A 24488-nucleotide genomic window follows, 5' to 3' on the forward strand; every position below is an offset into this window, starting at 1 on the left:
AGTATTTATGTCAGGGATTTTCCTTTCTCTAACCAGCCTTTTGTATGGAGGAACGACTCCATGCTTTAGGACTGAACTCCCTTCACACTGCCCTGGATTCCACAGGGTATCCTGAGGACCCAGGGTTGAGCAGGAGTTTCCTTCCATAGAGGCATCCAGCATGTTCTCCCCAGGACTCTGGGGGACTGTTTTAAACTGACCCTGATCATTCAGGGGCAAACACATTAAGCTGGGTTTAAGAATCATTTAGTCATTTTTTTACATTTTTGTTCTGTTATACATTAAGTGCACATGAACCAAATAGGCTCTACTTTTAATTCTCTGCTGCCCCATTCCTTGCTGGCTTTAACCTGCCAGAGGGGAGACTGAGATGAGCACTTAGGCAGAAGCTCTTCCCTGTGAGGGTGCTGAGGCGCTGGCACAGGGGGCCCAAAGGTTTCCTCTGGAGTGCATCTCTGTTTCACCTTGTCCTCCCTGGGGAGCCTCCCTGGTGCCGAGAGCTGTGGACACCCCAATCTACCCTTTGTCGCTGACAGGCTGTGCTCCTGGGAGGTTCTGACTTCCAAGCCTCATTACCTGCAGACCTTTGCAGCAGAGCAGCGGAGGAGCAAGGGCAGAGCAGTGCTGCTGTGGGCTGCGGGCTGCTGCTCCTCTGGTGCTGAGGAGGTTCTGCTCAGCTGCGGCCCCCCATGTGTCTGCTGGTCCCTCTGCAAGGACAAGCCTTGCTGTGAGGCAGCCACAGCATCCTCATGGTGTTTGCTCCCAGCATGCGTGACAATGCAAGCTCCCGGTTCTCGCTGGCACTGGGATGGTGACAGCTGCAGCCCTGCTGCCAGCCTGTGGAAAGCACAAGGAGATCTGAAACCCTATCGCTCTGTCCATCCCCCAGAACTGCAAATTCTCTGAGCTTCGTGGGTCCCAAGTGATCCTGCCTGCCTGAACAGAGGCTCTGGATGCCATCAGCAATTGTTTTACCCATCTTTAAGACTGCTGTGTCATTTATTGTGTCTTGAGGCACTGCAGACCTTCGAGGGAGGTATCAGCTTGAAACCATGTTGTTCATGCGAGTATGACAGTTCCCCAGTGCCCTCATGTTTCCCTCCTAGCTTTTGGGTGGATGTGGGTTTATACACAGGCTATCCAGGTCTGAGGAGGGCTGGTGGTGACGGTGGTACATGTCCTTCCCTCCTGTGGGGCTGTCTTCCTTGCTAACAACGTGGTGGAGAAAAGCCTGACGTTACTGCTGGTGATGGCTTCACAAGGTGAGGATGGCAGACCTGAGCTGGAGGTGAGCAGCAGTGCAGTGCAAAATGAGTCTGGAGTCGTCTCCTTGGTGACCTCCAGAACTTTGGCAAAGATTCATCCTGACTCTGGACTTTGGAGATCCCCTCGCATCCTGCGGGCTGTTGTAGGGGGATTAACTGGGCTAAGCCAACATCATGGGATGGGAATGGGGTTACATCAGCCACAGTGTGTCCTGTGGGTTCCCCTCCCAAGCAGACTCCCTGAGCAGCTTCTACCTCAGGGATCAGTGTTGGGACCGGACTTGTTTAACATCTTCGTCGCTGACATGGACAGTGGGATTGAGTGCGCCCTCAGCAAGTTTGCCGATGACACCAAGCTGTGTGGTCCGGTTGATACGCTGGAGGGAAGGGATGCCATCCAGAGGGACCTTGACACGCTTGTGAGGTGGGCTGATGCCAACCTTATGAAGTTCAACCACGACAAGTGCAAGGTCCTACACCTGGGTCGGAGCAATCCCAGGCACAGCTACAGACTGGGCAAAGAAGAGATTCAGAGCGGCCCTGCAGAGAAGGACTTGGGGGTGCTGGTCGATGAGAAAATGAACATGAGCCGGCTGCAGTGTGTGCTCACAGCCCAGAAACCAACCGGATCCTGGGCTGCATCAAAAGGAGCGTGACCAGCAGGGCGAAGGAGGTGATCCTGCCCCTCTACTCTGCTCTTGTGAGACCTCACCTGGAGCATTGTGTGCAGTTCTGGTGTCCTCAACATAAAAAGGACATGGAACTGCTGGAACAAGTCCAGAGGAGGCCAAGAGGATGATCAGGGGACTGGAGCACCTCCCGTATGAAGACAGGCTGAGGAAGTTGGGGCTGTTCAGCCTGGAGAAGAGAAGCTGCGTGGAGACCTCAGAGCAGCCTTCCAGTACCTGAAGGGGGCCTATAGGGATGCTGGGGAGGGACTCTTCGTCAGGGACTGCAGTGACAGGACAAGGGGTAACGGGTTCAAACTGAAACAGGGGAAGTTTAGATTGGATCTAAGGAGGAAATTCTTTCCTGTGAGGGTGGTGAGGCACTGGAATGGGTTGCCCAGGGAGGTTGTGAGTGCTCCGTCCCTGGCAGTGTTCAAGGCCAGGTTGGATGAAGCCTTGTGTGGGATGGTTTAGTGTGAGGTGTCCCTGCCCATGGCAGGGGGTTGGAACTGGATGTTCTTGAGGTCCTTTACAATCCTGACTATTCTATGATTCTATGATTCTATGACTTGTCCTTTGCCCTGTCTGGTACGGCCAAGGGCTTATGTCAAACCAAATTCCTGAGCAGAAATGCTCTCCTGGTGCTGTGTGCTCTGGGAGGTGAGGGCAGCGCCCAGGAAACTGAGGTGTCCAGCTGCCCCTGCAAACAGGAACAACGAAAAGAAAAGAGTGTTTGTTGCAGATGCTTGCAGGAACTAAATAAAAGCTTTGATCTGTAGAGTTTTGTAAAAGAAAACCCTTGGGTCCCAGAATGGGTGCAGGCAGCCTTCTGGATACAGGGCACCCGGGTGACATTTTGTGCTGTTCTTCTATGGTGACAATAATCTTCATCCCTGGGTTGCACAAGACCCTGCATCAAAGGGTGTCCTGGCCAAGTGCACTGTTTGGTCAGCTGGAGCCCCTGTCAAGCAGACGGCAGTGGTTTTGGGGCTGGGGCAGGTCAGCACAGGTTTTGCTCTGTGACTTTGTGAGGTTATTTCCCTTCTTTTTCAGGAAAATTTTAGCTGCTTCTGTAACTGCTGAAGAAAATGAGAGCATTTTGTCAAGAAACATCACAGGTTGCCCTGAGCTGACTGTGAGCACCGGGGTGCTGCCAGCGCCTCCATGCCAGCTGCTGGCAGGACAGTGGGTGCTGGAGGTCCTCTGCCCAGCCTGCAGTGCCCACCCCTCTGCTGGGTGCAGGGCAGGACAGAAATGCTTCTCAAGATAACGTGGGTGCCGGGTCCTGTCAGCTGCTGAGCTGCTGTGTCCATCTTTAGCCTGCTCTCCGGTTACCAGCCACCTCCTCTGGCTGCCTCCAAAGATAGACAAAGCCGCCTCCCGGTGCCTGGGCTGGAAACTGTGGGAAAGCAGAGGGGGAGGATCACAGGTAGGGATGAGACCAACAGATTTTTGTGGAAGGAGAGAAGGAAGCCACAAGTACACCTGAGCTATGGCATCGCTGTGCTACAACAAGGGCTGTGGGCAGAGGTTTGATCCTGAGCACAACGCCAGCGGTAAGTGGGCTCGTCTGCTTTGTACTGGGATGAGTGGGCTGTGTGCAGTTTTCCTGGTCTCAGAACCAGCTTTGGCTGTGACGCCATGGCCTGAGCTGCCAAACAGGGCTGAGCTGAGCCCCGGATGGCAGGAGCTGGCTCAGAGCTGCTGGGTGTCAGAGGTGGCTCATGGGCAGGATTGCTCCTCCTGAAATCCCCTGATTTTCCCTTTTCAGATTCCTGCCTGTATCACCCGGGTGTCCCCATCTTCCACGATGCCCTGAAGGTGAGTGGGGCACGAGCCACGGCTGTGGCTACAGCCTTGTGCCTGCTGGGATTGCCTACGCCTGACCAGTCTGTCATCTCCCGGTGCCCAGGGCTGGTCTTGTTGCAAGAAACGCACAACAGACTTCTCAGAGTTCCTCTCCATCAAGGTGAGCGACCCACAAGCACAAATGCATCCACTGCTCCTCTGTCCTCTCCTCCTTGCCCCTGCTCTGTGCTGTTCTGCCCCATCCTGTGCCAAGGCTGCCCTCTTTGCCCGTCAGGCAGGGATTTCCTATCTGCTTCCAAGGAGCCTGCAAGGGTGCTACTCTCAAAGTGTGGGGCAGGCAGTCCTGGAGAAGGGTGTCCAAAGGAGCTATAGTCCCCTACCAGAATCCTGCAAGGGTGAACACAAATGTTCCAAGCATAAGCACAGCTGTGAAAGTCTGAGTGGTGCTGGGGTCGGGGGGGAAGGAGGCAGCAGAGGACCAAGGATGTGGGAGAGACTCTTGCTGCCCTTCAGCTATCAGGCTGGGGTGCAGCAGAGCTGAGACCTGTCTGCCATGGCCCTGGTGAGGCTGCCACACTGTCTTGCCCCTGGGAATCCCTGCAGCCTCAGCCCCTGCCCTGGTGCAGTATCAGAGCCCATCCCTGCAGGACACAGAACCTTGCAGGGCTTGGGAGCAGGTGCCAGATCAGGGAGGACAAAGCAGGCACTGGGCTTGCCTCTGCTGCTCAGGGTTGCACAAAGGGATTTCACAGCAAGGAGAAGCCTCCTGAGCCTTTCAGCCAAGGGGAGACCTCAGACAATCAGAAGGCCAAACCAGTGGAGGAGCTCATCGTCCAAGGACCAAAATCAGCTGAGAAGATGCAACGGGAAAGACCAAGGTGAGGTGGGCCCAGCTAACAGTGTTGCCTTGCGGTCCCACTCCTGCATGCATTCTGCACGCGTTCCTGAGGAAGTGCTGCTCTTCCTCTGGAGAGGCAGAGACACACTGCAGAAAAACCCAAACCCTAATTCCGCCTTTGCTGCTGCTGTTTCCCAGCTCTGATGAGCCAAGACAACTGCTGCCCATTAAAGTATCCAGGTCTCTGGAACAGGCACTGGAGAAACTGAACCTGTCCTCCAAAGACAAGGCACTTGAGGGCAGTTGTGCAAGTAGTGGCGAGCTGATGGACGGCGTTGGGATTGCAGAGGGCAAGTTCAGTGTGGGGTTTTGCATGGCAGGTTCAGCACAGGCTGGCAGGTGCTGCATGCTCAGCACCAGCCAACCCCCAGAGCTGTATCTTGAGGCATGTTGCAATGAGCTGTGCTCAGGGGCCATCCATGAGAAGCTGGGGAGCTGGTGGTGGGGCTACAGGGAGGGTTTGGGGGTGCATGCTCCAGTGTGAAGCTGTGCTGCTCTCACAGGAGAGACGACTGCCCAGGTGAGAGTTGGCACCACCTGCAAGAATGCAGCCTGCAAGGTGGTGAGTACCCAGCAGGTCCCATCTTCACATGGCCAGCAGTATTGCAGGTCCAGCTTAGGGGCTCGTCTTGAGTTCCACAAGGTGCTGTGCTGGTGGCAGGCCCCATCAGCTCTGTATGCTCCTGCTCATCCCAACCCTAGAGCAGCTGACTCTGTCACTTCCAGCCACATTCCTGACAGAGGCTTCTAGATTCCTGATTGGAGGTACATTTGCATTTCACTGCTGCTAATTGCTTGCAACGAAATGTAGCACATATTCAGGATATGGGCATATAGATAAAATGCACATGGAATAATTCCTGTCTACATTTAATTAATGCATCAGAGCCCAGTTTGTATCTCACCCCAAGGCCACCTTGCGCAGCCTCGAGGAGTCCACCCGGACCTGGATGTGTTCCTGTGTAACCTGATCTGGGTGGCCCTGCTTTGGCAGGGCGGTTGGACTGGATGATCTCCAGAGGTCCTTTCCAGCTCTGAGAATTCTGGGATTGTGTGTGCGGGAGAGAGCAAGCTGTGGAAGGGGTGGCAAGCTTGGAAAGCGGCAAAGAGGGAAGCAGACAGGGAGCAAACGACAGCAGGTGGATAAGGACGTGAAGCCGACATGCTCTGGGAAGGATGGGAAAGGACAGGATGGACAAACAGCCCCTTGCACCTTGCAGCAAGTTTCTGTGGTGTACAAACTTGCCCACTGACCTGATGTTGCCCAGTCCTAGCCTGGGATCAGGCTGTGTTTGGGATATGGCATACAGGAGGGCTGCTGCCAGGGTGTCAGGGATGGCTCTGGGGTGCTGGTGAGCTCAGGGTGGCTGCTCTGATGGCACAAGCAGGGAGCAGGCAGCATGGCCAGGGTGCCAGAGAGGCAGAGTCCCAGAGTAAGTCCTCACAGATCCTGGACCTAGTGAAAGGGTGATGTTGAGCATCATGCTGTGTGCTAAGGAGGGATGGGCACCAACAGGCAGGTGAATGGCTGTGTCATGCTGCGTCATGCCTGAGGCACAGCCAAAGATTTCCTCTGCTTCTTGCTCCACAGGTCTACCAAGGCCCAGAAAGCAACACAGAGGTTTGTACTTTCCATCCCGGTGTTCCTGTCTTCCATGAGGGGTAAGAAACAACTCTTCACCAGGAAGCAAACTGACCCTGCTGAGGGCTGTAAGTGACACATTGCAAGGCTGTGTGGCCTCAGCAATGTGGCCGGTGCAGTTGTGGGTAACACCCCCGAGGTGGGCAGGGGGAGCTACTGGCTCCAAGCCGCTCTCCCCTACCGTCCCCGCAGCCTGCTCCTGCGGGCGCTGCCCGCTCAGGCCGCCGCTCTCTCTCCAGGGTGAAGTACTGGAGCTGCTGCGGAGTCAGAACCACGGACTTCAGCACCTTCCTGGAGCAGCCGGGCTGCAGCCGTGGGCGGCACTGCTGGGCAGGGAAGGCGGTAAGAGGGCTCTTGACGGGGGGAGCTCTGTGAGCGCAGTCCGGTTGCTGGCACCCGAGGGTGCTCCTTCCCTTGCCCTGCATTCACACAGGGTTCTGCGCTGAATTCTCTTAATTTTCATAATCGCCACAGGTGACTGTGCGGGGTTGAATGCCTCATCTTCACACATCTGCTATTTAAAATGCTGCTCCTGCATTCACAAAACGTGTCAGCTCTCACAGCCAGCAGCAGACGTGCAACAGGAAGCTGTACAAGGCAGGATGCTGGCCCCAGGCACAGCACAGGCAGCGCTGACGGCTGCTGCACAGGGGCAGGCTGCTGAGCATGGGGAAAACCCTCCAAAAACCCTCCAAAGTTTTGTCAGATGACTGAATCTGGTTTTAATGAAGCTTTCCCTCTGCAACTGCTTTTCAGGAGGGATCTCATCTATATAGCAACATGGTGTTGTGGCAGGGAAATAGGGAGAATATCTGAATTCCCAGTGTTGTGTGTGTATGTGTAAGCTTCCCCAGGAAAACTCTAGGCAGTAAACACGCTTGAGCTAGGAACGCCGCACCGAAGTGGCCCAGGATATCACTGAAAGTGCACCATGTTCCTCTGAGCTGGGGCTGCTCTGAGCAGCCTCCTCTGACACCAGACTGTACTTTGTCCTGGCGCAGCAAACATGTAGTGGATGTAAAGGAAGCTGCAGGGAATGGACTGTGATGTTGTGATGCATATGCTTTGTGCTAATTGTCACCTGAGTTTGGGGCTGGGGCTCATCCTGTGGCATTTCTTGAGCTGGCAGTGGTGAGGACTGCTGGGGGCTTGTCTCCTGGAGATGCTCCAGAAATGCCTGGTGCAGTCAAAGCTGCCTGTGGCACAGATGAGGTGTGGGTCCTGTGGGAGAAAAGTGGAACATGGCCAGTTGGGTCTCATCTGCCTCCAAAATTTAGCATTGTGGTGTGATCCAGCAACAGTCCTCACACTGCCCTCCAGACTGAGTTTTCTGGCTCTGCACAGCATGTATGAGCTTGGGCACAGCCAAGTGACTCTGGAACAAGAAGGGGATATCTCTGGTCTTAACATGTCCTTAACTGCCTCCCCTCAAAAAAAAGCACAAAAGGCAGGGTTTGATCTTGTTTGGCTGATACCAGCCTCAGCCAGTGCTCTGCAAAGGAGCATCCTCTGGTACAGACATCCCCTCTGTTTGGTGTGTTTGGGCTAGACACTGTGCCATGATGGGTTCCTCTCCATGGCAGGACAAGAAGGCAGTGTCATGCCGGCAGGACTGGCATCAAACCAGCAGCCAGGTGGTGGTGACTGTCTATGCCAAGAACCCGCTGCCTGCCCTCAGCAGTGTGAAAGCCAACCGCACCATGGTGAGTGGGGCTGGCAGAGCTGGGCTGGGCGGTGCGCTTTCATGGCACCTGATTTTGATCAATGGCCAGGAGCCGGCCGTGTGCCTGGTGCTCTTTGATGGCCTGTTTGGTCTATTGCTGCAGCTGGGGTTGGCACTGCCAACCTGCTGTCACAAAGCTGAGAGCCCCTTGGCTTCGCTGCTGCAGGAGCACCTGCCCAGCCACTCTGGCTCAGCAGCTTTCAGCCTCAGTATGTGGCTTTGGTGATCCAACTGGTGGCACAGGTAAACTTGGCATGCTCTGAATGGGCGTGAAATGCTTCTAGGGGGTGAAATGATCCCAAGGGTATCACCAGACCATTACACCAGAGCCAGGACATGGGATGCGTTATGGTGCTTTGAGGCAGATACACTGTCTGGGGAAGAGTTCTGGCTGTGATGTGCTACCCACTCAGGTAATTTTCTGTTGATCTTTCAGCTTGAGGTTCACGTTATCTTTGAAGGGAATAAGATTTTCCAGGCTGAAATGAATCTTTGGGGGGTAAGGTTCTGTTTACTCTGATTTCCCTCTTCCAGTAGTCTGCATGGGGCTGGGCTGCAAAGCTGCAAGCCAGCCTGTGCTTTCTCTTGTTCCTGGGCCAGGTCACCCATGTACTGACATTTATAGCCATCTCTCTTTGGAAATACCTTTGGGGTTATGCCTCTGTTTCAGAGGCTCTTTGATTTCTCCACTGCTTGCTGGCTGGGGAGGAGCAGTGGGACTCAGGAATTTATGTGTGTATTTCTCACCTTTCTTTCTGGTGTGTGCTGCTGGCTGTGGGTATGCCTGTGTTTCAGCAGCTTTTACTGCTGTGGGGAGAGGGCTGTGCTGCAGCCCTGCATGCGGCTGTGGCTAGCTGAGCTCTCCTGGGCTCTGTACCAGCACTGCACTGCTGCTTAGATGAAGCTGGACACCATGAAGCTCAGCTGCAGCCCAGGTTTCATCCTGCTCTATCTCCTGGCACATGAGGAGAAGAAATTCTGCCTCTCTTCTGTGGGAGGGCTCTGCCAGAAGGGAAAGGATGAGCATGTGCTGCCTGCCCTTCTCTGCCCAGCTCGCTGCACTTTTCCTTCTCTCTAGGTCATCGAAATAGAGAAGAGCTTTGTGAGTATGGTCCCTACCAAGGTGGAGATCACACTTTGCAAAACCAGCTGTGGCTCCTGGGCCAGCCTGGAGCTCCCCCAAAGCAGGTCACACTCCTGTGGTGAGCAGAAGGCTGCCAGCACAAAGGAGCCTAGGGCTGTACAGGAGGAGGATTCAGATGACAACTTGAGCTGGTCAGAGGACGATGAGGAGGAGCTGGAAATGGCAATACCAAGCAACTGACAGTCAAGCGCTTCAGTGGCTGAGCAGCGCTGGTTCCTGAGCTGCTGGGAACCTCAGCACCCGCTCCAGAGGAGCAGACCCGGCTCAGAGCCATGTGCAGGCTGCAGCACACCCTCTCCCCTGGTCAAGCGGCAAGTAATAAAAAGCCAGTGCAAAGGTCACATTCTGAAATCCCTGACAAGTGCTTAAGGAACACCAGTGAGCTGAGCACCGCCATCCTCTCCCACTCCGGTGACCAGCCGGACGGGACAACGGCAGGAGCTCCAGTGCCTGCCCCTCGGGTCGTCCTGCCGGACCCCGCTGTCTCTACCTCGGAGGGAGCCAGGCCCAGGAGATGTCAAAAAGGAGATGGCACCGCAGCCACGAGCGGAACGACCCCGCTACCGCGGTGCCGGCGGGGACCCAACGTCCCCTCGGCAAAGGCCTCTACGGCGTGAGGGGAAGGCCGCGGAGGGCGGGGCGACGAAGGCCTCCGGCTGCACAGCGCCGGCGCGCCGCAAACCGCGCGAAGCTGCCGGGCAGCGGGCGGACCCCGCGCCTGCCCCACCCTCCAGCCCCGCCCCGCCCCGCCCCGCCCTCCTGCAGCGGCGCCCCCTGGCGGGCCCCCTGGGCACCGTGGCGCGGCAGAGGGCGCGTGCGCGCGGCGCGGCAGGGGCGGGCGCCGGGGTGCGGCCGGGTCGAGGGTCCCGCCGCCGCCCCGGGAGCTGCGGCCGCCGGCGGCGCGGGAGGTGAGCGCGGTGCGGGCGGCGGGCGCGGTGCCGGGGCGCGTGCGGCAGGGGCGCGGTGCCGAGTGGCGTCCCCGGGCTTCCCGCCGGCGGCGGCTTGGCGGGCCCTGCCGGGCCGTGAGGTGAACCGGGCTGAGCTGAGGTGCGGTGGCTGCGGCCCGGCGGCGGAGCGGGCCCGTGCGGGCCCCCCGCGGGTGTTGCTCTTCGGCGTTGCTGCCGGGCGGAGGCCGGCCCAGGCGGCGCGCTGAAGGGCGTGTGTGGGGGAAGATCCTCGGCGTCCGGCCGCCGCCACTCTCGCTGTCAGCGGGGCGGTGGCCCGCGGCCGGCGCCGGCCTCTCCCCGCCTGGGAGCTGCCGCGGTTTCCTTCCCCGGAGAAGAGGTTCACGCGATGCCCCGCGGGTAGCGCGGCCGGCTCCGGAGGAGGGAAGCGAGGCAACCACCCCCCAGCTACGGGGCGAGTTGCGCTCTGCGTTCACAGAGGGTGCGGAGATGCGGTGCGGGTCCTGGCTTCTGCAGGCAGGCTTTGCCAAGGTGAATGTGCTCATCAGGGGGCCTGGGGATGCTGGAGGCGTAGGGGAAGCGGAATGAGTCGGAACAAGGTTTTTCTTGTCCCATTTCTCTCCCAGAGATGTGCAGGGAGGGGGAATGGCTCCGTGCACAGGTCCTGCACTTCCTTCTTCTGTTCGAAGGTTGGGCTGTTATAAAGTCAGGCTGATGCTAATCTGTATCAGAAATGCAGTGACAAATTTAAGGTGACCTCTGCTCCCAACAGATTTAATAAAAAGTTGGTGTATGGCGATGACTTACTGTTTTCTGAAGGTCTCTTGTTTCAGTGCCAAGGGTGGATTTTCCTTTATAGGAATACATAAGACTAGTCATATTTGATCAGCTCTCTAAAAACTGCCAAGTTGTTGTCTCAGGAAGAGTAGAGCAAGATAGTGACTTAAAATCTTTTGAGTGCTGAAGGCTTTCCACAGGAGTTTCAGGTATTGTCTTAAGCTTGCTTTCGTAAGCTTAACGATGCTCTTCTTGAGTTTTACAAACTCTCAGGATTGGTGTAATCCTGTACTGAGGAATTCCTAGCTTAACCGCAAACCCTGAGAAGCAATGCTACCTTTGATTTGTTCTGCACCTCCCTCTTTCTGATTTAATGTCCCTTCAGTGTTTGGTTTTGGGGGTTTTTGTTTGCTTAAGACCCAATGAATAGTCACTGTCCGTTTACTTTTTATAAGCACTTGTGATTCTAATTGTATTTACTCTGAGTTGTAAAAAGAACCCCAAAACCCACCAAAAACTTTAAATGCTTTTGTTTTTTGTATTCCTATGGTTGCAACGTGTGTCCTGTGCTGGGGTGCAGTGGTCCTTATGCCACCATCATCAGCCATGTGCTCTTTCTCCCAAGCTTAGTTTTTGATTATAAAAGGTTATGAGTCTTGTCTTTGTCAGATGTAAAATGCATACATTGAAGGCTCTGTTTGGCCAGTTTTCCAGTGTTAACTATACACAAGTTTTTCTGTAGGGAACTTTGAGACATGTTCGGTATTTTAGATTACCACTTCCATTAAAAAAAAAAAAGCTCAACAAAAAAAAAGGATGTTCAACAAGGCCAAGAGCAAGGTCCTGCCCCTGGGTCGGGGCAGTCTCCAGCACAAACACAGGCTGGGGGAGACCAGATGGAACAGCCCTGAGAAGAGGGACTTGGGGTGTTGGGTGAGGAGAAGCTCCCCATGACACGGCTTCAGTGAGCGCTTGAGCCCACAACCCCCTCGTCTGCTGGGCTGCACCCCCAGAGCGTGAGCAGCAGCTCAGGGAAGGGATCCTGCCCCTCTGCTGTGCTCTGGGGAGACCCCCCCCCCTGCAGTCCTGATCCAGCTCTGGGGCAGCAGCACAAGAGGGATGTGGAGCTGCTGGAGTGAGGCCAGAGGAGGCCACGGAGATGCTGCGAGGGCTGGAGCAGCTCTGCTCTGGAGCCAGGCTGAGAGAGCTGGGCTGGGTCAGCCTGGGGAAGAGAAGGCTTCTGAAGGGGAGACCTTAGAGCAGCTCTAGTGCCTAAACGGGCTGCAGGGAACCTGGAGAGGGGCTTTGGACAAGGGCCTGTAGGGACAGGCTAGGCACAATGGCTTTAACCTGCCAGAGGGGAGATGGAGATTTTCCTGGTATACACATTGTCCTTCAAATACAACAGTGGCTTTGATATAACTTTTCTAAAAAAACGGTGTTTGAAGTGCCAGTGAATGCCAGGTGATAAAAAATGATGGGAAGATAGACTAGAAATTGGCTTTCCTTCCCCCCCCCCCCCCCCCCGCCCAAATAGGAATCAGGGATGCTTTAGCTGGATTTATCATTCATCCTGCAATGTGCTTAATGTGTCTTTTTACAGAACCTCATGTCTGAGGTAATTGTCTTTTCTTCTCTTATCCAGCAATAATGGATAAGGCATTGCCACAGTCTATAAAAGGTAGGACAGACATGTTATTTGCTCTTTATGAACTGACTGTGATACCCAGAGCTCTGCATGTCTTGCATGAATTCATTCTTCTGCATGTGGTTTCAATAGGAAAATCAAGTTTAATACTATGCAGCTTTTGGTTGTGCAGGATGCCTGCCATATTCTTACACTGGTGATTTAAATATCTACTTAAATCCTGGTTTTTAGCTCCTGTATGATTGTGCAGCGACACCTTGATGTAGTGTTATTTTACCAGCTTGTTTCTAATGCTCTTTGCAAATATTTGTTATCCAGTAAACAATCTTGGGATCACAGAATTTAAGGTCACTGGTACTTGGTTACTAATATCATTGCTCTCCTATAAAATTTGGAGTATGAGTGTCTGTAGTAAAAGTGTTGATGCAGTGAGGTTTGTCTGGTTGAGGTGCCCAAATACCTCTTGCAGACCATTTAGTTTTCACTGTGGTTCCCCAGAGAATACTACTTACATGGTAAAGCTTATGTTTGATTCATCCCTGGAAAAAAAATAAATCTGTAAATTGGTAAACCAATTTCAGCCTAATTTGACAAGGAAAGAGATTTAAAAAGCACTATATGAGAGGTTTTGGATGGTTTCTCTTATTTCTTCGAAAAAACTTTTTGTGCCAAAAGGGGCAAGCCCTTTCTAGCATTCACACTGAAGAAACAACCAGAGAGAACTCGACTCTTGTTAGGCACCAGTAGTATGTGCATGGGTGCTGAACCTGCAGGCAGAGCTCTGCAGAAAGCAAGCTTGCTTGATTCAGGTGTTCACATGGAGTCTTGGGCTCCATGGTTCTTGTGCTACTGAAATCTGGTTTGGCTTGCTGATTCCCCCCCTCTCTGCTGCCACTCAGGCTGTTGCTGTCTGTTTTTGTTTCTCTTGCAGGTTTCTCTGGCAGGACAGAAAACAGTGTGGAAAACTGTGAAAGGCACTGAGAAGTCCAAGTAGGTCATTCATTGCTGAAGGGTAATAGGAATGGAGTCTCCTGTTTAACTTTTTTACTCTTTCTTGGCACGCGTTCTAAAAGTCTGGCACTAAAACAATGGTTAGTAAGCTGAGCTGTTGTGGAATAGTAACACAGTCTTAATTAAATTGCAGAGAGCCCTTTCTCTTTCCTGTCAGGTCTGGTGGCTAAGCTGCACACATGAAAACTCTTCATTCCTTTGCATGACTGAGGATGGTAGCATATACTTAGAGCTGCTTTATCTACCCAATGCATTGTTGAATGTTTCTGCCTGACTTCACCTATCGGGCAGATAGAGTGAATCATCTCTGATCCAGTTTTTGTTACTGGAAGATGAGCAATTAAGTCATTCAGATTTCTTAACTTCTTCTGCTTGCTTCTGATAAAGCAGTGTCAGTCTTCTGAGCCTGCAGAACAGGGAGAGATTGATAAAAGGTTGTGGTTGAACAGAATAACACAGCTCAGTTTAGGTGATTTTAACTGAACTCCTGCTGCGTTTTCTTGCTCTTTTTTTGGCCAAAAAAACTGGAAACAGATATGGAAGACTTGACAAACTGTGAAAATGAGCAGTATTAAAGCTGAAGAGCAATATTAAAGCTAAAACCTGCCTAACAGAGAGGCATGTGGTGTTAACGTAGCAACGGCAGAGGCGTATCATGTTAAGAAGTAGTTCCTCTGCCAAGAATTTTTTGACATGCAGGTATTATAAAACCCATAAATCTGGAAAACCCCAGAAGAATGTAGGTTCATGTTTCCTCTCTGTTTTCTGTCTCTGTTTTCTCCCTTCTCTAAGTAGAGATACTAAAGGGAAGATACGGAAGTTTTTTCTCTCTCACAAAAAAAATTGATGCAACATGAAGTTATTCTGTGATTTCACTTATGATAGCTTTGTGGGAACAGGGAGTGGAATCCAAACAGTTAATTTCCCTAGCAGATGTCCAGCTGGGTTACAGGAGAGCAAGCTGTCCATATTAATGCTACCAGTAGGATAGGTAATTAGCTCAGAATGGGAGCAGGTCTCCAGATGATGTCTTGACATGTCGACTGAAATCTTGTACATTCCAAAGGAAGTGCCAGGTGTGCAGGCAGCTGCAGACTTTGCAGTATCTTCTGAGAAGGAAACTCACCCAGTCAGGAATGCCAGTTTTCTAATCAAAGGCAGTGGTGGACAAGATAGAAGTAACTCTCAGCTACATATTTTTGCACAACACTTCTTTGTGGATTGTTTGGTTTTGGGTGGATTTTTATTTTATTTTGTTTTATTTTAATTATTTTATTTTATATTTCTACGCAAATGATTCCCATTCTGCTGTAACTGCTGGAACTCTTCATGTTCTGATGATCTTCCACTTCAGTTGTAATGAAAGCTCTTTGGCAGGACTAAGCAACCTGAATTACCTCTTGCTACTCTTGACTCACTCCATTCTCTTGCTGAACAACTTTTAAACTAAAATTGGCTTTGAAGCTTGTGCCCAAGCTTTTCTGTTTCTAAATTCTAAACCTTGGTTTTGATGGTTGACATGTTAATTTGTATTTTTCTTTTTCCCTTACCTCTTCTTTAGAAAGAGTTTTTCTCTCTAAAGTTTTTCCCCGAAATTCTTTTGAAGCTCACCAAAAAAGCCTCAAACAAACCCTAAACTATTTTTTCTACTCTTGGTAATGCTTGTTGGTAATTTTGTTTTTGAAGCATGTTTTGTTTTGGTTCCCCCCCCCCCCCCCCCCAGTATACATTTATATTCAAATAGCATGCTGTGCCAAGTTCAGAGGTGCTGGAGAAATAAAAAGAATTTTCCATGCAAATTTTAACCCCAGCTACTTGCTATCTTATGAGAGTTTTATTGCTAGGGAAATCGTTTACAAGAAAAGAATAGAGACTTCATGCATTTTGAACAAAGTGATACGTGGATTTACTAGAAAGGTCTGATGGAGGTAATATTGTTTGCTTGGTTGTGGCTTAAATGAAGAAAAGCTTTGTCTTCCACATGTAAATATTTAACCACAAGACACCAGGTCACAACATGAAGTTTCTGGGGTGTAGGAACTTCTTTCTACTCTTTTCTGGTTATGATTTACCTTAATTTTTTTTTTGTTTTGTTTTTGTTTAAGACAACCTACTTTAAAGGAACCCTGCACAGAGAACATACTTAAAAGCCTACAAGCTCTTTAACTGTATTTATAGAATCATAGAATAGTTAGGGTTGGAAAAGACCTTAAGATCATCTAGTTCCAACCGTTGTGCCATGGGCAGGGACACCTCACGCTAAACCATATCACCCAAGCCTCTGTCCAACCTGGCCTTGAACACCACCAGGGATGGAGCATTCACAGCTTCCTTGGACAGCCCATTCCAGTGCTTCACCACCCTAACAGGAAAGAATTTCCTCCTTATATCCAATCTAAACTTCCCCTGTTTAAGTTTTAACCCGTTACCCCTTGTCCTGTCACTACAGTCCCTAATGAAGAGTCCCTCCCCAGCATTCTTATAGGCCCCCTTCAGATACTGGAAGGCTGATACGATGTCTCCATGCAGTCTTCTCTTCTCCAGGCTGAAAAGCCCCAACTTCCTCAGCCTATCTTCATATGGGAGGTGCTCCAGTCCCCTGATCATCCTCATGGCCCTCCTCTGGACTTGTTCCAACAGTTCCATGTCCTTTTTATGTTGAGGACACCAGAACTGCACACAATGCTCCAGGTGAGGTCTCACAAGAGCAGAGTAGAGGGGCAGGATCACCTCCGACCTGCTGGTCGCGCTCCTTTTGATGCAGCCCAGGATGTGGTTGGCTTTCTGGGCTGCGAGCGCACACTGAAGCTAGCTCATGTTCAGTTGCTCATCGACCAGCACCCCCAAGTCCTTCTCCTCAGGGCTGCTCGGAATCTCTTCTCTGTCCAACCTGTAGCTGTGCCTGGGATTGCTCTGACCCAGGTGCAGGACCTTGCACTTATTGTGGTTAAACTTCATAAGGTTGGCATCAGCCCTCCTTACAAGCATGTCGAGGTCCCTCTGGATGGCATTCCTTCCCTCCAGGGTATCAACCTAACCACACAGCTTGGTGTCATTGACAAACTTGCTGAGGGTGCTCTCAATCCCACTGTCCATGTCACTGACAAAGATGTTGAACAAGACCAGTCCCAACACCGATCCCTGAGGAACACCACTCGTTACTGGTCTCCAGCCGGACATTGAGCCATTGACCACAACTCTTTGCGTGTGGCCATCCAGCCAGTTGTTTATCCACTGAGTGGTCCACCTGTCAAATTGATTTGTGTAGTTCATACTTAGCCTGATGCTTTGGCATGTTTGCATGGAGTTACTTGTTACTGGAAATGTTGCTCTTCTAAAATCCAAGCCTTGGTGAGGTAAACGAATATACTAATGCTGTGAGAGAGCATTTGTGTTCCAGGCTTTTTTGTTACCCTACTACTGTTCTCTGAATTGAAAGCTCTAATGACCTCTCAAATAAAAGCCCAAGAAAATACGCTTTGCATAGCACTTTGATTATAAATGTTAAATCAGGTTGAGTCCAACTACTTTAGCTTCTGATGGTATGGGATAATGTGGCTTTTCAGTTTACATATATATGAAACTGCCTCTATTGTCTTAGAATATTGGTGTTCACATGTCAGTGACCGGTATGTGCAGGTAGGGGTGCAATTCTGTGATACCTTTTCTTTCTGTGAAAAGCTGTGGACAGAAATGCCTAGAGCTATAAGCCCTTGGGGGAGCACATGGTGTGTGTGAGAGATCTGTTTCCAAGTCTTTGCAATTCGTTTATTTCAGAAACTAGGAACTGAGCGCATAAAGGGTTTTGTGTATCTTGTTCTCCACTAGACTTTTGTTGCTATAGTTGAGTTTTTATTTAGTGTATCCAGCTGACTTAGCTCTGGCGCCACTTGTTACGGACTGATCAAAAGAGTGGTTTGCTGCACAGGTAGTTCATTTGGGAAGAAACTTTTGCTCTGGAATTCTTGGTCACTACTAAGTTTTTTCAGCACAGCATCTTCTAGTAGGTACTATAGTTGTTTGAAGTAAATGCAGGAATAGGCTTTAAAACCTGCTCTTCATGATGTGGTATGGTGGTATTTTGGCAGCAACAGCCGCGTATGGTCTTCCTCCCCCAGGATTCATTCCCACCATATGCCGCCACTGGCTTGGTTGTAGCAACACTGTTGATTGTGGTACTAGGTGGTGAACTGGGTGAAACAAGTTATCACTTCAGCACCTGATCACAGCTGAGGAGGTGGCACACTACACGGTGGGAAGGGGAAACAGGGTGTGGAAACTTCTGAGGAGAGTGTTGCTGCTGGTGAGAGTGTGGCAGTGTCTCAGAGTAGGTACTGATCTGTCTTACAGGGGGAGCAGCAGTAGAGACAAGGTTGGGGAGTTACGATTGCATCTTTAGGCAGAACAGTGTTATGGTATTAAAATACATGCTCTCTTTGTCACTGTTTGCTCGTAGCAAACCTTTGTGTTCAGAAATACCCTGTGTTGTATGTTGCCGGCAACAGTGTTCAATTTCTATTAATAATGTAATGCTAAAAATGTTTAATTTGTATTGTTTTAACTAATTTTGTATTAAAAGGGACTTCAACTTCGGGGTTTACAAAATGCAAGAAATATTTCTAAGTCTCTACTTTGAAAGAACTTATCTTTTTTTCTAATTTTTTTTTTCCTAGCCTTATTAAGTGAAAATCTTGGTGCAAGTGTTCTGGAATAATAGATGCAGTCCTGCTGTCAGCTTTTGCTGGTCAGTGCTGTTCTTCATTTACTGATTACTTTTACAATATGCACTTGCATATACATCTCTCTTTTCATGTGACTGGAGCCTTGAAACGGGATGACTGTGATTTTTTTGATGTATGATGAAAATCACCTATATGCTTTTCTGCCAAAGCTCAAAAGTATGTGCCAGATTTCATTTCAGGTGATTCATGTTGTTTTAGAAATGTCATTCCTGCCATTTTCAAAAAGGATAAACTGCTTCTGTAACTTCTTCCTGCTTGTTTTCCTCCAAATTTTTCCCATCCTGTGTCCTGCTGGATCTTTCTGGAACAAAGTTTCTGTACTGCTTCCCACCACTGACTGGTTTTCAATAGTGCATGTGTACATACATTGACACTTCCTTAAGCATTGTATGTTGTAATGACCACAGTTGATACCACTCGAGTTGCCTGTTGCAGCTTTGTGCTAAAGCTTAAGTCTATTTTCACTTAGTACAGAGGAACCATGTATGCTTTCAGTGGGCGAACAGCAGTATGTGGATACAGATACAGACTTAATCAAAAACGACAAAGCTGAGACTTAAATGGTACTGAGTTGTTGATTTGTTTGGATGGCCTTGAGGATGTTGGAGGGAGGGGGTTCCATGACTTCTATAGGTGAAGTACTTCACTATGTTCCCTTCGCTATTTGGGAAGTGTTGGAGCTGTGATCTTCCTAGAATAGGCAATCTAGTTCCTCCCACTATTTGTGTCTTCTGTTTGAAGCGGTGTATTTGCTGCTGCTTGCAAGTTGAGGATTACTGATAGTACCTCAAAGGCATTTGGGTGAAAAGGCACATGCAAGTTCAGGCTAGCAGTGGAAGCTCCAGACTATAACAAATGTACAACAAATGACTCCTTGTAGTTGTTCCATACTATATTCAAAGTTCCTGATGTTCATGTGATGAAAGAATGAATTTAGTTTTAGGCTATATCCATTTGATTATCAAGCGTACACATCATGTATTGGGAAAAGGATAGGAAAGCCTTTAAGTATCACATACCTCCTCTAACAATTTCACAGTGCCTTGGAAGACTGGTTGCTGATCCTTCACAGCATGTATTTTTCTAATATTCAGTGTATTATCTGTATTGTAACTCAAGCCTATTAAGTTGTGCTTGTTCTGCTACTGATTAGTGAGACTAATCTGTTCTTGGCTCCTTCAGGAAAAATACTTATGTATTCTAATCTGGGTACCATGGCTAGTTGTATTCCAAAGAATAACATTTTCTTGTAAATGCTACTTTCTGAACCTTTTATCGGGTATCCTCTAAATAATGCAGTTTCTTGAGGTATGATTGCTACAGTGAATTATAGTAAACTGTAGCAGTGCAGCCCAGTTTAGTTTATTATAAAATTTTTGAATGTTTCTTTGCTTAGGCAGTAGACTATGTAGCAAGAGGTGTGAATCTTGGAGGGGGTGTGTGTATGGAGGTATGTGTGAACCTATAAATGACAGAGTATCTTGTTACTAGGTCTGAGGTCATGATCCCTTTCCACTTGCAGGTACCTCTAAGGACTTGTCCCTTTGGCTGTGGGGAAACTGCCTGGCAGTAAGGCAAGACTGTGGGAATTTGGCTAATTTATGTGGTTGGAGTGCAGCCAGTTGTCACTGAGCTCTCAACTCCTTGCATCTCCGTGTCACTATTGCCTTTCTAGCCTATGAGCGCTTCACAATGGCTTCTGAGACACTGAGTATGTCTAGCTGTGATAAGAAATTGTTAGCTTATCTTTAAAATTACTGTAATTGACTGTGCTTTTTCTGTTTTCTTGCTTTGTGCAGGACTGTTTCTGGGTAAAGAATGCAGACTATAAAGTGTGTAGTTGTTGGAGATGGTGCTGTGGGAAAAACTTGTCTTCTCATCAGCTATACCACCAATGCCTTCCCAGAAGAGTACATCCCTACTGTGTTTGACAACTACAGTGCCCAAATGACTGTTGATGGCCGGACTGTTAGCCTGAATCTCTGGGACACTGCAGGCCAGGAGGAATATGACCGTCTGCGCACTCTCTCATACCCTCAAACCAATGTATTCGTCATCTGTTTCTCCATTGGTAGCCCCTCTTCCTATGCAAATGTGAGGCACAAATGGCATCCTGAAGTTTCTCACCACTGTCCAAATGTTCCCGTTCTTTTAGTGGGCACAAAGAGAGACTTAAGAAATGACCTGGAAACAGTCAAAAAGTTGAAAGAGCAAAGCTTGGCTCCCACTACCCCGCAGCAGGGAACTTCACTGGCTAAACAAATTGGAGCAGTCAAATATTTGGAGTGCTCAGCATTGAATCAGGAGGGTGTTCGTGAGGTGTTTGCTGAAGCTGTGCGTGCAGTTCTGTATCCTGTGACGAAGAAGAACACAAGAAAATGTGTCTTATTGTAGTTACCTGGAGTGATGGAGGTTCAAAGTTGAATACTGACTAGAATCTTGGAGGGCTCTTTAATGAGTTAAATTGAAGATTCGCATCTTGCACTAACAGCTCTAAGCAGAAATGCTTTATGCAACGAATATTCTTGCAGTCTTATTGCTTCAGGGAAACCGAAACAGAGGGTTTTTTTTTCTAGCTGAGAGGTCAAATATCTACTTTATTTCTAAAGTTCCAGTCTCCAGCTTCTCCAGGGATCACTTGGCTTTTGTCCTTATTTTGTGAGGAAAATAAAAGAAGGTACTTCTTTGAAGCCAGACTTCTTTACTAGATAGACATCAGTTACTAGATTTGTTTGAAAAGCACAGATTATGATAACTTTGCTCTAAGTATAGCTGCTGCTTTTTCCATCCCTTATTTTACTGATCTGTTTTACAAGCAGAAGTCTGACTATGCAGTTCTTTTGATTTGTCAATTTAAGTCTTGAAAACAATTTGTTTACATGCAAAAATGCCTGAAATATTTCTGAGATTCACCTTAGAGTGAACTGTGATCATTTATATGAAGAGTTAGCATATGGTGTGTTTAATGTAATGAGCAAGACCCAGGGAACACCTGCAGTGATTTTAATAGAAGTAGGAGCTGATTTCTCCTAATGTACAGAATTTAGGATAATGATGAATCACTGAAATGAGCAATTTTCATACTTTTGAATTGGAGAGGTGAAAGAGTAGTTTAGATGCAAGTCTTTCATAATAATCTAAACTGAGTTTTGATTTCACTCTCCAAAGAGATTTTGCACCTTGAGAATAAAGTTCAGTTACCTTCTCAGACTGCCTGAGGTAGTTGCAATGACACTTCTCAAAACAAGATTTTCAGTGTGATACCTTTCATGAATCCCAGAGACTTGATAGCAGCCCATTTGCCATTTGCTCTTGAGGAATTCATTGCTTCACTTCTTACTGTTCTTGGGCCACCACCTGAGATTTTTATGGCATATTGCGTTGTCTCTTTTCTGGGAGAACACTGACAGAAAATTTAGAGGTTCTGTTTACAGGAACCAGGAGCTCTTGTTTCTTCCTGGCAACTCACTCATGGTTTCAGCTAAATTTATAATGGTTAGTCAGTCACTGAATAGATTTACTTGGGCAGTTTTTTTCTTTCTAGTAGTGATCACTTAATATAAACTCTTTTAACTGAAGTTCTATTTACATCCTTTTTAACTTTGTTTAGCATCTCTAGTGAATGGCAGCTGGCTTTTACTTTCAGGGTGCACTGTTCTTGATGTGTCATTCCGGGACCATCTGAGGAGTGAGTGCATGAAACCTTCCTTAGACTTAACCTTACAGCTTGGTGGTATGAAAGCAGCATGCTTCAAAGCTACTTTGTGTGAAACCAGTGGTGCTGGACTGAGCTTTGTTGTCTGAGATCGACAGTGCTGTCTTTGTCTGGCTGCAGCCTCAATGGGTAATTCAGGACTTGCTTGCTTGTGATTCCCACACATGCAAAAGTGCACTGGTGTATATCCTGGACAGAAAAAAAGCCTCATTTTAGCATGAGAACAGAGAGTACATCAAGAAGGGTTTAGGGATATTGGGTTAATTTGACCTTGCTTTATCTGATACATGCGAAAATACCAGGTGGACAGAAACATTCATATTTGTGCCCTAATTCCCTTTCAGGAGGATATGCCCTTCTTCAGCTGGTGTAACTGATGCTCCAATTTCTGTGTATCTGAGATACGCTTGTATTGGTGTTACTTCAGCAAACTGCAACTCATAATTTATAAATTGCAGTTAAGCCAAATACTGGTATATGTGTCTAATGAACCAATGCAGAGGTCCAAATGTTGCCTTATTGCAAGCAACGCCAAAATACCTGTTATGTGTGTTTGCAGAAGCTTAGGGACTCTGCGTATTTTTCTTCACCAAGTGCCATTGCACCTCTTGCACTCATGGAAATGCTGTTCCAGATGTGGCTCCCATTGCAGTGCCCTGCAGGCTTGTGAGGCTGTAGTATTTTAGTTAGGTAACCTCTACTCACGATGTTCTGCCTTTACTTTAGTAGTAGGCCTTTACTGTGGGCTTGACTTGGAGGTAGTAATTAACTGTGCCTTGTAATTCAAGATTATTTTCTGTAGGTAAATTTCAGTAACTGCATAAAAAGGCTTTATCTTGTTTACAATATATTTATGTAAGCCAGTGCACGTGGGCGTTTTTAGTGCTAGTCAGGCCTAAATCAACTGTCTAGTCACCCCAGTGCAAGCCCCTTTGCTTCATTCAGAGATGTACTTCAAAGTGTGACATGTTTGAACTGCTCTTGAATACACTTAATTTCAACAACAGGCACCTCTTCCACCCCACCCCCCCCTTTGCTACATATATTTGCAATTTTGTACTGAAACTACTACTGTTTTAAAAAGTTTTTACTTTTTTACATACTGAGATCTTTTAGTTCTGCATATTTTGTGGTTATTCTGAACTGGATGACAGTAACTCTGTGGAGAAGAAATCTTGTGAGCAAGTATTACTGCACGCCCCTCCTGTTCCTGTAGACTCACAGAGCAGCCAACCTGGTGTTAACTGGAAGAGAGTGTATTGAGATAAAATTCATCCACTTAATCAATTTATTTGAATTGATTACATTATCCTAGAACACTTTATCCCCATCTAGATTACTTACTAAATCGATCACACAACAGTATGGAGGAGAATAACATGATAGTGATGAAAATGAGCAGAAGGTGAACTTTGAACACTATCAGAAACTTTAGGGGATTTGGTGTACCTCATTAACAGTTGCTTAGGTGTCATGTGTTTCTGTTGCTTTCTGCCAGGAGCAGAAGCCCTGCTTGGCTGACAGCTCAGCTGGTTTTCTCCAGCCTCTGCTCTTCATGAGGAAGAGCTTCAGGAGCACACAGATACAATGAGCTTTTCCATTCAGTGGGCATTCTAAGTTTGTGATCTTCCATTCCCTCCCTGCCTACAGTTCTTGATGCATTTTAAGTAGTCCAGTGCTTCAGTCTACAGCCCGTTCTGTGCCTTCCACATGTTGTTTTGGTTTTTCTCCAGTGGACAGGAAGCAAATACAGAGTTCACACAATGCCACAGCTGGATTTTATCATTTTTTTTTGTTTGTTTTAATCAAGAACATTTTGGGAGATCAAAAGACATGAGTTAAGCTGTGTGGGTTTTCTCTACTGTTCAAGGTTCCTCAGGTTGTTACTGATAGGAATGCAGTGTGTATGCCTTAATTCGCAGAAGAGACTCTCTATGAAGAGGCTGATTTTAATTTTTCAGTGCATGAATGATTTCTGAAATAAGTGCTTTTTGAAATACAGCTGAAGCCATCCACAAGGAACTGAGCAGTACAGGAACTGTGTGACCAGAGGATGATACGGGGTGTGCTTAGATGGGCAAGTGCTTTCTCCAGTTTGTGGCGGAGCTATTTCTATGGAACCTAAGGGGGAAGGGCCTTGCCGTACTGTCTCCCAGTGCCGAACCTTGCTCGTGGTGCTGCCTGGACTTACCGCGAGGAGCCAATGGACTGAGAAGCACCCATCGGCGTCGGGAGCTCAGGACTCCCAAGTGTGGTACTGATACATACACTGGCGACTTGATTTTATACTATAAACTTGTATTACAGCTAACAGTTTTAAAGGATTTTTTTGTTGTTGTTTTTGGTTTAAATTATGCAGAATTATGTTGCAATAAACTTTTTCTCCTCTTTCTGTCTCTCGTATTAACTGCCCCGGCTGCTTGTAACGCACCCGTTCTAAACGTAGTTCTTTCCTGTGGAAAGCCATGCCCCGTTTCTGAGATGCAATAAACCGCTCCCCGGTGAGCGCTGGAGCCTCCGCGCTTCCTTGGGGCGGGGTGG

The 24488-nt window shown here is 48.6% G+C and overlaps 2 protein-coding genes across 14 annotated transcripts; both read left to right on the forward strand.

Moving 5' to 3' along the window:
- Positions 1–3321: 3321 nt before the first annotated feature.
- Positions 3322–9490, forward strand: ITGB1BP2 (integrin subunit beta 1 binding protein 2). 4 transcript variants are annotated; one of them, XM_065689318.1, is made up of 11 exons: positions 3322–3489; positions 3705–3754; positions 3846–3902; positions 4472–4620; positions 4779–4930; positions 5144–5202; positions 6232–6302; positions 6522–6624; positions 7866–7985; positions 8442–8504; positions 9084–9490. In XM_065689318.1, exons 1-11 carry the CDS (start codon positions 3426–3428, stop codon positions 9327–9329), a joined length of 1134 nt encoding a protein of 377 aa, XP_065545390.1. In that variant the 5' UTR covers positions 3322–3425; the 3' UTR covers positions 9330–9490. The 4 variants fall into 4 exon arrangements, with proteins under 4 accessions (XP_065545390.1, XP_065545391.1, XP_065545393.1 ...); XM_065689319.1 differs by having other exon boundaries at positions 5144–5160; XM_065689321.1 differs by lacking the exon at positions 7866–7985.
- A 481-nt stretch (positions 9491–9971) lies between these two features.
- Positions 9972–24350, forward strand: LOC136019371 (rho-related GTP-binding protein RhoG-like). Of its 10 annotated transcripts, XM_065689510.1 has the most exons (6): positions 9978–10057; positions 12477–12512; positions 13411–13469; positions 18164–18234; positions 19755–19806; positions 20032–24350. In XM_065689510.1, the coding sequence occupies exon 6, from the start codon at positions 20051–20053 to the stop codon at positions 20624–20626; it is 576 nt and encodes a 191-aa protein (XP_065545582.1). In that variant the 5' UTR covers positions 9978–10057; positions 12477–12512; positions 13411–13469; positions 18164–18234; positions 19755–19806; positions 20032–20050; the 3' UTR covers positions 20627–24350. The 10 variants fall into 10 exon arrangements, with proteins under 10 accessions (XP_065545583.1, XP_065545584.1, XP_065545582.1 ...); XM_065689509.1 differs by lacking the exon at positions 19755–19806 and having other exon boundaries at positions 12435–12512; XM_065689507.1 differs by lacking the exon at positions 19755–19806.
- The last annotated feature ends 138 nt before the right edge of the window (positions 24351–24488 follow it).

Source organism: Lathamus discolor, chromosome 9, assembly GCF_037157495.1.
Source record: "Lathamus discolor isolate bLatDis1 chromosome 9, bLatDis1.hap1, whole genome shotgun sequence".
Lineage (NCBI taxonomy): Eukaryota > Metazoa > Chordata > Aves > Psittaciformes > Psittacidae > Lathamus > Lathamus discolor.

Excerpts from the sequence above, each read along its gene's own strand:
- ITGB1BP2 (XM_065689318.1), top strand. The coding sequence starts at position 3,426 with ATGGCATCGCTGTGCTACAACAAGGGCTGTGGGCAGAGGTTTGATCCT. Across the intron at positions 3,903-4,471 it reads CAGAGTTCCTCTCCATCAAG|GGTTGCACAAAGGGATTTCA; the intron begins GTGAGCGACCCA and ends TCTGCTGCTCAG. Across the intron at positions 6,303-6,521 it reads GTTCCTGTCTTCCATGAGGG|GGTGAAGTACTGGAGCTGCT; the intron begins GTAAGAAACAAC and ends CTCTCTCTCCAG.
- LOC136019371 (XM_065689511.1), top strand. The coding sequence starts at position 20,051 with ATGCAGACTATAAAGTGTGTAGTTGTTGGAGATGGTGCTGTGGGAAAA.